At 40.6% G+C, this 12,025-nt stretch overlaps 1 protein-coding gene across 2 annotated transcripts in view; it reads right to left on the reverse strand.

The window, feature by feature from the left end:
- The window catches only part of NMT2 (N-myristoyltransferase 2), a 34,000-nt gene that overhangs the window by 9,493 nt on the left and 12,482 nt on the right, over nucleotides 1-12,025 (reverse strand). Inside the window, exons 3-8 of one of the 2 annotated variants that reach the window (XM_057432515.1) lie at nucleotides 10,639-10,741; nucleotides 5,211-5,329; nucleotides 5,020-5,111; nucleotides 4,797-4,913; nucleotides 3,966-4,136; nucleotides 2,745-2,853 (exon numbers count right to left, since the gene is read on the reverse strand). In XM_057432515.1, the coding sequence (XP_057288498.1) occupies nucleotides 2,745-2,853; nucleotides 3,966-4,136; nucleotides 4,797-4,913; nucleotides 5,020-5,111; nucleotides 5,211-5,329; nucleotides 10,639-10,741 (711 nt within the window). Of the gene's footprint in view, nucleotides 1-2,744; nucleotides 2,854-3,965; nucleotides 4,137-4,796; nucleotides 4,914-5,019; nucleotides 5,112-5,210; nucleotides 5,330-10,596; nucleotides 10,742-12,025 lie in introns of both variants that reach the window. The other variant, XM_057432514.1, reaches the window with a different exon arrangement.

The following is a 12,025-nucleotide window of genomic DNA, read 5'->3' on the forward strand; positions in this document are numbered from 1 at the left end:
TAATACATTAATCACAGCAAAGTCAATTGCAAGAGCAGCCAGGTAGAGACTTGATTACTGGAATGCTGAAATTAGTGTATCTGATTATGGTCTGCTCAAAAGGCATTATTCAGGGGGAGGTATTTATTCACATACTCTGGGAGTCAGCAGCAAGATGAAAAAAAATCAAGGCATATTTTTCCACAGCTCTGGCCTGTGTATTATATTTTAGTCTTCCTGCTTTCCTCAGCAGCCTGGGACTACGGTTTGTCTCCACAACAGCACTTCATCTAGATTTTTAAATGCCCTAAATCCATAAGGGTATTCACCTGACTCATCAACACGACATTTCCTATGCTGTATTTCATTCATAACCTATAAAAGGTTAATTTTGGCATCCTCCAAGCCTTTGTCCTTCTTCTACAGCCATACACTGGAACAGGATGGGAGGAAAAACAGATGGGCTGGAACATCCTTATCCCCCAGAAACACTCAGAATGGCCACCAGTAAACAATTATGCACAGCCCCACAAGTGAGGGAAAGTATACAGAACTGGACTAAAATTTGTTTCTCTGCTCCACATATCAAGCTGCACCGGGCACATATTCATGCCAGTATCCTGGCTCAGGATCACAGTCAGGAAAAGACATACAGAGACAAAGATGCTCCTGTCTTTAATCTAAACACAGCCAAAACCTACCTCTTTCAGAAAACTCCTTGCTCAAGATATTAAACACTTAGGAAAAAAAAAACACTTTATTATATCTATAGGTACATGCGCAAATGCAACCTTGAGTGAGGGTGGTATTAAGTAATAATATTTAACCTTTTTAATTCAGAGTGTTCAAGTGATTAGGAATGATTAATTCCTCTTAAAGGGAGACTAGTTTCCGGCAGCAATGATATTCCAAGGACACTATGAAAAGAGGTTAAAATGCAAGAAACAGTGTTTGGTGCTGAGGGACAGGACAGTGTGGACTGAATGAACAAATTTATGTGATAGTACTCTTTATGGCAACAGCCTGAAGCTGAGGATTAAGATCCTCAAGAGCACTTAAACCCTTTCTCAAGGAAAAAAAAAAAAACAAACCAAAACCACCCCCAAAGCGCAAGACCTAAAGAGAAAACATTAACATGAAGATTAAATCTTTATTTTCCATGGGAGAAGCTCCCAAATCCAATCTAAAAATAGACAGCTGGGGCATATGGACTCCTACACCACTTGGTTTTAAAAGTTGCTTTTCAAAGCACCTGTTTTTTATTTGCACATCTCTGTATGTACAGTATGTTTGCCTTAGCTGCACGTTCTGAACGAGGTACGATGTATTCTTTGTTTTCCATTATTTATTTTCCTGTTGAAATCTGGGTTTTCATGATTAGGACAGGAAGATGATCAGGGTACAATTGCTGTTTCTAATGATTCACTGTAGGTACACTTTTTGTACTGTAAGAAATCCTTATTCTTTATTCTTTACCTGTACTGCTTCCGTGAGAAACAGTACCAGAGTTGCCATCAAAACCTGTATTTGAAATGGTCTACTGCACTTTTTCAGACTATTAAAAAAGTCGTCTCGATTTGATGTAAGCTATATTTAGCTCTCCATGATTAAAACCTAATTAATTTGGTTATTAATTCTTAAGCTCTGAAAACTGCTGCCCTGCAACAGGGGAGAACCTGCATGTGCAGACACAGGTATAAGCAGGCAGCACAGAAAACCAGTCTCTCTGACAGCAGCAGGAGTCCAGATCAAGCCATGGCATGTGCTTTATACCAAGAAGTACTTAGTGTACTACTAACATATGCAAGTAGTAAGAGAACCTGCTGCATCAAGGTAAATATAAACAGATGCAATTTTCCAAGTCAGATAAATCACTACAAAGTACTACAAGTGAGGAAAAATGTATTTCTTTTTAACCAAAAGGGAGGGTTTGTTTAAATAAAGGCTTACTGTTATGGTACAGGTAAAGGGCATTCTGCAATCCCTCCAAACAGAAAAGTAGCTTTTACAAGCAAAGAAATTGTTTTCAAATCATAAAGCTCAAGCTATCTTCTATAAGCTATTAATTATGGCAATGAGATTTTTTAATAGTACATCTCAGACTACTTACAGTGACTTGCCCTGTCTTGGAAATTCATTCTAAGGCTTTTTGCCAGCCTAACTACTAGCTGCAAACATAAGGAAAAATATTTGTAACCAACCTAGCTATGCCAGAACACTTGGGTTTTTTTCGCTAGACCATCCAAATAAACAGTACACGACATACTGAGGTGGCTTTTACTGAGCCTGCTTACTGCAGAACAACATTATCCGACAGTAAAAGCTGTGAATTAGACTCAAATCAACAACCCCACTGTATTCGATCAGCTTTCTGATGGACTTCTCTGAGATTTTTAAGACATAAACTGGTGATTTGCTGTTCCAGTAATCTCTTATTAGATTAATCATACACAGAATAGTTTTACACATCTTTAGCTCAATCCCACATTGAGTCAAAGTTTCTGTTTTTTTCTTTGTTTGTTTATGGCTTTTACATCAAAGTTCTATTTTCTCCATATACAGATCTACATTTCTAACAACAGTCTCTTCTGTTTAGTATATCCCTTAAGGTCTTTTTTATCAACCAGAGATTTTTTCTTTTTTTAACCCAATGTCCTGCACACACACTGCTTTTCCACAGAAAAGCCTGTGCTGTCAGAGACAGATGGAAGGTTATTTTGGGCCTCACAGTAACTGTGGGGTTCTCTGTAAGTCATACTGCTTACATCAGGAAGTCTGTAGAGCTTCATTGTTCTCTGTAGAGTCATGTTTCTACTCAAGTGTGAAAATTTCACCTCCACCAATTTTCTGGGATTCAGTGATCGATGCCAATACCTGGAAATAAAATTAATAATGAGATTAAATAGCACCCATTTCCCTACTTTCTCGCATTGCGCCTCATCTACAGATTTGTTTCTAAGCAAACCTGTACTATGCCTGTAAGAAGCTTCAGCAAAAAACATACAAAGAAAAGTTATATCCAAGCAGTAGCTTTCAACAAGGCCTGCTACCACCATATCTTTAAACTAAGCAAATGGTTTTTATTACAGAATGAGTAATCACATTTTAGTACATTGCCCTGAATATCTCACCATAACATTTATTTTGTCGTATAGACAGGACCCTCTCCTCATGTCTAAGTAGTCTACTGAAGGAGATCTCCCCTTCCTAGCAGATCATCGTCCAACAGAACATCCCTAGTTACTCTAACACAGCATGGCTTTTTTTTGTCTATCCTTCCTTACAAAAGCTTACAGGATCTTTGGCGGTGATAAGTACAAACACTATTTCAAATGAAGAAGTACCCTGTGCTCCAGGACAGACAGCTGAACTAATACTGCTGGAACTAAACTTTTCCAAATAGAAACAAAATCTATCCCAAGCAAACAAAAACTATCCTTGATTACATGCAAGTTTTCTCATGCGATAGTCTTCCCACCTTTATCAAATGCTCATCAAGTCCTCCTTTCTCCAGGAAAAATGAAAGGATTTCAAAAAGCAAATCATACAATTCCCAGAAATGCCCTGCCATCTTTGGCAAGCAACCATGTCAACAGGGAAGTGCCCCAGCAGGGAAACCAACCACTTGAAAAACACAGGTATACGATGTTGTCAGTGCTAGCATGGCTCCCACCAGAAGGTCAACAGAAACATCTTAGTTAAGGTATAAACAAACCGAAAGTTAGATTATAGTCCAAGAAACTGTTTTATCGAAAACAGCAGAATGAAGGAAGGAAAGAAGGAAGGGGGAAAAAAATAAAAGGCGACAAGGAAGGAAGGAGACATGGAAACCCCACCCTGACAAACGCTGAGGCCTTCAGGTTAGTCAGGGCCACAACAGGTAATTTCTTTAAATGTTATGCTTGTAATGGTTCTAGCCAATTACATAACATGTTCTTTAAAATGACTCCTACAGAAACTGATATTATGAACATCACCTAGGTTACCTGCAAGTGGCTACAGGTTTGGGGAGTACCACTCCAGCAGTGTAAACAGCCTGAAAAATTCCTTCCAGGTTTACTCTTCTGGTTATTTCCCGAATCAGGACAGGTGCTACCCGTTTAGATCTCAGTTTCTTATGGACACATAGAAAATTGATTTCTACCATTTTCTTCACACTAAAAGGACATTAAATAGTGGAAAAGTTAAAGAGAGTTGCACATTGCATATTTTCATTTGCATAATTGTAGCTTTCCATGTTGTGACAGAAGAATTCAAGGTAAAAATAAATCAGCCTGTGAAAAAGTACATCTGCAATAACTGCTAATCCATGATACTGCAACTGCAATGGCAAATTGTGCAACATGCAAACTGTGTCTAACATGTTTGCAACACTCCTTTTTCAGAGCTCTATTAAGACTTGCCTCACTTTAAGATGCACTGTGGCATCCAAGCACATGCTATATGGTATAGTACTTGTCAGTGTATGAAGACCTGGCCAACGAAGTCCATCTGATGGACTATCCTTTAAATACCTTCCTGGAGGGTCAAGAAGTTCTGTGTCATTATCTGTATCATCTATCAATAAGAAAATTCCTTAACTATGTATTCCTGGTCTTCACTGTAAGCAGTTCATGAGCTCAAGAGCTTGGAGGGGTGGGGTAGGGGAAGAAGAGTAGAAAAAAAAGTCACTGCTGCACACACAGGATTCATCTGACTTTATGGTCAGTAAGCATCCTTCTCTCTTTCTAAAGTTTCCTGTGGCAATGGATACCAGTTTAAGACTTGTTTCATGGTGTTATTCTTTTACAAAAACCAAAAGTAATTATGCATTTTACCTGTCATAAATACGAATATTTGCAGGGATGGCACTTATGAATCCTACCAGTTTTTTGTTTGAAGACACTCTAACCCCACAGTGCCACTGGGGTAACCAGCCCGGAGGACGTAGTGCCCTAGAATTGATGACAGAAATAATTACAAATTACTGCCTAAGAAGATGTAATAAAAACACCCTTCTTCGCACTTCAGCCAGACCAGAATGTGGAACTTGCTACTCACCACAGAAGAAATTCAGGTGAATAATCAAACCTAAACATATTATCATCATCTTCTACATAATTCTCATTTAACAGTGTGTATAACTCCTTCAGCTGAAAACACACACAAAAAAAATCCAAAGATTTATCCACACACATCAACCAGGATAAACTTGAATGACTTTAGATACATATGAAAATTGGTTTACTTACAACTTCAGCATTGCTAAGATCCAATGTGTCCCACATAAAACCTTGTGGCAAAGAATATGGCTCTAGGCGGACATTGTCCTTATCTGGTTCAATCGCACCATGTGAAGTTATAACTTCATCTTTTGAGAGAGGAGAAGGAAGGGGGAGAAAAAAAAGAATGGTTACACTGCTTGCCTTCCTGGTAGTTTTCAAAACTGCATTTAACTCACATCATGTATTTTCTCACCATTATTTCATAGGAACATGAAGCTTTTAAAAAATGCTGAAAAAAAATTAGTATTGTTAGCTTGTACTACTTCTTTCTCACAGACTGCATAAGATGGACTAATGACTATCTCATTAGAATATCTACAGACATGCACAGAACTACTCTACCTCAACTGATACCCAGTATTTCATAACACAGGACAGCAATCCATCAGCACATGCACGCCATTTAGCCAGCCATGAGATCCATGGTCTCATCATGAGATACACATTGTACTCACAGCTAACAAGCTGTGGCTCAGATCCTGTTTACCACTGACTTGAACAGACCTGAGCTCAACAGGATTACTCAGGAGCAGTGACATGGCAAAGACAGGGCATTTAAGGGACGCTGATGAAATGTGAAACTTGTTCCTAAAATCTTACATGAAAACGTGCTTCCTCCTTCCCGACTTTACAACTCCAATCCCTCAATATATAGCTACAAACAGAAACTACTCCTCTTTGATGGAGCTGCACCTACCAAATCATAGAATCATTTAGGTTGGAAAACACCTTTAAGATCATCAAGTCAAACCGTTAACCCAGTACTGCCAAGTCCACCACTAAACCAGGTCTCTAAGCACCCAGATCTACACATCTTTTAAATATCTTCAGGGATGGTGACTTAACCACTTCCCCGGGCAGTCAGTTCCAACAACTGACAACCCCTTCCATAAAGAAATTTCCCTTAATATCCAATCTAAACCTCCCCTGGTGCAATTTGATTCCATTTCCTCTTGTCCCATTACTTGTTGCTTGGGAGAAGAGACTGACATCTTTCAGGTAGTTGTAGAAAACGATAAGGTCCCCCCGGAGCTTTCTCATCTGCAGACTAAACAACCCCAGTTACCTCAGCAGTTCCTTAAAAGGAGACTTGTGCTCCAGACCCTTCACCAGTTTCGTTGCCCCTCTCTGGACCTGCTCCAGCACCTCAATGTCTTTATTGTAGTGAGGGGCCCGGAACTGAGCACAGTGAGGCACGGCCTCACCAGCACCGAGCACAAGTGGATGATTACTTCCCTAGCCAGCAGGGCTAGGGAAGTCATTTCTGATTACTGATTCTATTTCTGATACAGCCCAGGATGCTCTTGGCCACTTGGGCACACTGCTGGCTCATATTCAGCTGTCAACCAACACTCCCAGGACCTTTTCTGCTGAGCAGCTTTCCTGCCACTCTTCCCAAAGCCTGTAGTATGGCATGGGGATGTTGTGCCCCAAGTGTAGGACCCAGCACTGAGCCTTGTTGAACCTCATACAACTGGCCGTGGCCCATCAATCTAGCCTGTCCAGATCCCACTGCAGAGCCTTACTTTACTGAAGTCTAGGGAGACAACATCCACAGCCCTTCCCTTATCCACTAAGTGTGTTACCTTGTCATAGAAGGAGATCAGGTTAGGCAAGCAGGACCTGCTTTTCATAAAGCTATGCTGACTGGGCCTGATCACCTGATAGTCCTGTATGTGCTCTGGGATTGCACTCAAGCTGATCTGCTCCATAACCTTCTCGGGCACCAAGGTCAGCTGACAGGCCTGTAGCTCTCCGGATCTTCCATCCCGCCCTTCTTGTAGATGGATGTCACATTTTCTAACATCAAGTCAACTGGGACCTCACCAGTTAGCCAGGACTGCTGATAAATGACGGAAAGTGGCTTGGTGAGTACTTTCACCAGCTCCCTCAGTATCCTTGGGTGGATCCCATCTGGCCCCATAGACTTATGAGTGGTGTAGCAGGTCACTAACAATCCCCCTTTGGGTTATGGGGGCTTCATTATGCTTCCCAGTCTTCCAGCTCAGGGTGCTGGGTGCTCAGGGTGCTGGGTACTCAGCGAACAACTGGTCTTACTATTAAAGACTGAGATAAAGAAGGCATTAAGTACCTCAGGCTTTTTGTCATCCTTTGTCACTACATATACCCCCCGTATCCAGTAAAGGATGGTGTTTCTCCTTAGCCGTCCTTTTGTTGCTAATGTATTTATAGAAACATCTGTTATTGGCTATGTCATGGTTTAAACTCTGTCAGCCACGCAGTCTTGCTCGCTCACTCCCCCCCCCTTCTTCCCTCCCCCCTGCTCCCAGAGGGATGGGGAGGAGAATCAAAAGAATGTAACTCCCACAGGTTGAGATAAGAACAGTCCAGTAACTAAGGTACAACACAAAACACTGCTGCTACCACCAGTAATACTACCGATAGGGAAAATAACAAGGGAAGAGAATACGATACCACCTGCCGACTGAGCCCGACCGAGCAGTGAGTGCCCTTCCGGGTAACTCCCAGTTACATCCCGGGCATGCCGTGCTGTGGTATGGAATACCTCTTTGGTCAGTTTGGGTCAGGTGTCCTGTCTCTGCTTCCTCCCGGCTTCTCCTCCTCCCTGGCAGAGCATAAGACTCAGAAAGTCCTTGGTAAGACTAAACATTTGAGCAGTAACTAAAAACATTGGTGTTATCAGTGCTGTTCCCAGGCCAAAAGTCAAAACCATAGCACTGCACCAGCTGCTAAGAAGAAAAAAATGACTGCTACTGCTGAACCCAGGACAGGCTATTACAGCAGCAGGCAGATTAAGTTCTTCTAAATCTTTCCCTGCAAAACATCACAACATCCTTGTGATCTTCCTGAGCTGGCTGCCCCTTCTTCCAGAGGCCGCAAACACTCCTTTTTTTTCCCCCGAGTTCCAGCTAAAGCTCTCTGTTCAGCCAGGCCGGTCTTCACGCTCACGAGCTTGTCTTTCAGCACATGGGGATGGCCTGCTCTTGCATGTTTAAAATTTCCTGCTTGGAGAATGTCCACCCTTCCTAGACCACTGACATTCAGGATTGATTCCTAAGGGACTCTCTAAACCAGTCTCCTAAATAGGCCAAAGTCTGTCCTCCAAAAGTCCAAGGCAGCAGTACTGCCAACCCCCTCCTGACTTCTCCAATAATCAAAAACTCTCATGACTGCTGTGCTGAAGACAGCCTCCAACCATCCCATCACCCACAGGTCCTTCTGTGCTCACAAACAACAGGTCCAGCAAGGCACCTTCCCTAGTTGGCTCACTCAGCAGCTGTGTCTGGAAGCTGTCTTCCACACACTCCAGGAACCTCCTAGACTGATTCCTCTCCACTGTACTGTATTTCCAGCAGACATCTGTTATGTTGAAGTTCCCCATCAGAACAAGGGCTAACAATTGTGAGACTTCTCCCAGTTGCTTATTGAATATTTTGTCTACCTCTTCATCCTGGTTGGGCGGTCTGTAACAGACTTAGACCATGAAATCTGCCTTTTTGGCCTTGCCCCTGAGTCTCACCCATAAACTGTCAACCCTACTGTCACTATCATCAAGCTCTAGACACTCAAATGTTCTCAAAGTACTCAAAAGTATGACCTTTTCTCAAATGACACACAGTCCTGACTAGTAGTTATAGCCTGCAATCCAGTTTGGAAGGTCAACATTACCAGCATCTTTACACAAACTTCAGAAAATAACAGCCTAAATGTTACTGCCATTATATGTCTTCACTAAAGGACTTATTGCTAACAACCTTAACTAGAAGGCAGAAGGAGTCTGAAGTTAATTTAATACACAGAACGCTGTAGCTATTTCATGAATCAACAGGTTGGTTTTTTTCTACACCTAGATGTATCCAGCATATCGAATAGCGAAGACTTCCCAATACGTTCATTCAACAGATAAAGGAAAAGCTTAAAAAAATAACGTGATCAAGAAGCAATTCATAAACACTGTTGAACAAAACCTCTGCTGGCCAAATTCAACAAAGCTACTTCTACTGCACAACACTATCAAATTGGTGTGTTAGTCCTCTTAGGCTGACAAGTGACAGACTCTCATCTCTAAAGAAGTACTGTAAGATGTATTGACTAACTTGAACTGAACTCCTGGCACTTCTGCGAAGACACCTAAACTAGTTCTGAAAAATCTTTGTAACGGCCAAAGTATTTTTCGACTTATACATCAACTTATTTTGCCTAAGCTCTTCCTCTACCTAGGCAAGATTACTGTGACAATTACTACCATTAGTTTACAGATGTATCTGAATAAAGCTTGTATGGAAAAGAGTCAGTTCAATCCGCTGAAAAATATTGCCTCCAGGGCTCTGCTTTGGACTTCTCTATGCAAGAAGTTAAGTAGAAATGAGATCTCCATGGATTAAGCTATAAAAACGGATTAATGTGAAATGCTGCCCTGTGGAGAGAGAGAGCTCTTGTGCTTTAGACTACCTTCTTTCTGCTTATGCTATACCAATCTCCAATGCCATGGAGAGGACAGAGCAATAGCTATTTTGCCGGGACTCCTTTACTTGGGGGGTCCTGAAGTTTCGCAGGCACTGAAGAGTTACAACTGCTTACCTTGAAGATAATGAGAGGGAAAGAAGATCAGAAAGCGATTCAAAAAAAGGAAGAGAGAGTTAGCAACTACCTTCTACAAAGACTAAGATTTACCAACTGTGTTATCCGGGATAACAGTATAAAAAGTAATCTACCAAATTCCTTACAAAATTAAAGGCAAGGAGAGGTCACCTCATCATCTCACTTGGTACCAAGAACACAAAAAAGACCAAGAAAGCCCATCTTCAAGGTAGAATACATTGTGGACAAAGCCCATAAACACAGAGCAGTAAAAGTGTTCATACATGACAGAAGTGCCATTATTCACTTAAAGCGGCATGAAAACAGTGTAACCTACAGCAGGAGAGGCATTATCTCTGTGATAGCAAATCTATCTACTGGGAAAAAAAAAAAAAAAAAGGAAAATAAATTAAAACAAAGCTTAGTCTTTGTTACTACTTAAAAGTTCTTATTTTCCCCTAAAATGCAAGACTTCTGTGTTCTGTTGTTCAAGAGCTCAGACCTAAAATAAACATAGGAATGCTATTTCTATAGCATTTCCCATTCTTATAGAGAACATCAGAATGAGATTTATTAACACCATATTTTGTTGTGTATCACTGAGTGGAGTGGGGGGTGCAAGCACTTTCCAAGAAAACATCAAGAGTTCCACATAAACTCCATAAAAGATTAAGGATCTCCACACACAGTCCAACTTCATACCCATTTTACAGAACATGCACCACAGCTGGAACATATTCTTTTGGTGGTCTGTAAGACAGATCTTATGCCCAGGTCCAGTTAAACTTACTAAGTTTAGGTACAGGTTGAGTATCCCAAAACTGGTATTTACGTTTGGTAGCCTCATCAATATTCTTTGCTGGGCCTTGGCATGCAGAGAGCAGCTCCATTGCTCTCTGAATGTCTTGAAGCTTCTGCATCGGAATGGCTGGATTCTGCATACAAAGACAAATGGAAGAGGAAGCTTACTGAGTATGCTTACTTTGAACCTTTGTACAAACATGTTTATTTCTTTTACTGCTACATATTCTTTCATGTACTCTTCGCATCATGGTTAGTTTCAGTATAGCCCTTGGAGGCAGGAGGGTGAAAAGTAAGGGGGGCAACAGAGAAGCAACTTCCCAAAATACTTAACAGTTTTGAGTAGTGCTTGCATTTAACCATGGAACTCCAGTGGTTTTAACAGAAATACTACACTGCTAAGGCAGAATACCAATATCACAAGAAAAAGCTTCTCACATTCCCTGTCCCACCTCACTTATTTTATTGTAAAAGACAATAAAACAGCAAAAAGCAAACCAGCTTAGATATCTAATAATCTAAAGATAACTGGTACACACAGAGATGTTTGAAGTTGGACTTTACACATACAGTATAAAATAGTTTTTAAATTCACTACAGTTCAGTATTTCAGGTACACTGTATTGCTATGAATATCAACTTTTTAACATGAGTAACCTTCTACCTGCCTTGTATTAGCTCACAATTACTACAGTGGGTGCCTTTTTGCACTGTATCGTATGTAGGGGTTAACCATATGCCACTAATGCTGTGACAAAACCTCACAGCTAAAGGTAATTTTAACTGATAGAAGCAGACAGACATAAAGTAACTTTTCACTTAAAAGATGAAAAATCTTTACAGAAAAATTGACTGAAAAGCATAAGTCTAAGGCTAACCATTTCTAAACTGAGCTCTTGAATCCTCACTTTTGATCAGTCTGAGTAAACGTAACTGGAATGAGAATTTTACTTGCACAGGTAAGTACAGAGGACTAATGGTAATAGACTTCTAAATCTAAAGGGATTTTTTTCTCTCTCTTTTTTTAATCTATTTATTTGTTCTGTTACATCCCAAGTGGTAAGTCCTGTTCTGAGGCATACAAACAGCATGCTTGTGCTTAGGTTTTCCCAGACTGCAGTGCAATAATTACATTTGAAAGAAGAGTCTCAAACGCATTGCAAAATTTTAAGCAATTCTGCATAAAGATATCAAGCCAGATTTTTCATTTTTACTGAATATTGTTGGATCATTATTTCCATAATTCACTTTATTTCTAGGATTCATGTATTGCAAAATTATAAATTACATGTAATAATGATGGAAATCTGCATTTGGATGTGCATCTGCCTCTAGCATCCTCAGTCACTCCCTCCCTGTATAGCTCAAGTAGGCCATAATTTTCTATATATAATAAAAAACTTGTACTCTCTAACCAC

Source organism: Pezoporus wallicus, unplaced genomic scaffold, assembly GCF_028554395.1.
Source record: "Pezoporus wallicus isolate ANWC-B61680 ecotype Strahan unplaced genomic scaffold, APGP_CSIRO_Pwel_v1 scaffold_2584, whole genome shotgun sequence".
Classification (NCBI taxonomy): domain Eukaryota; kingdom Metazoa; phylum Chordata; class Aves; order Psittaciformes; family Psittacidae; genus Pezoporus; species Pezoporus wallicus.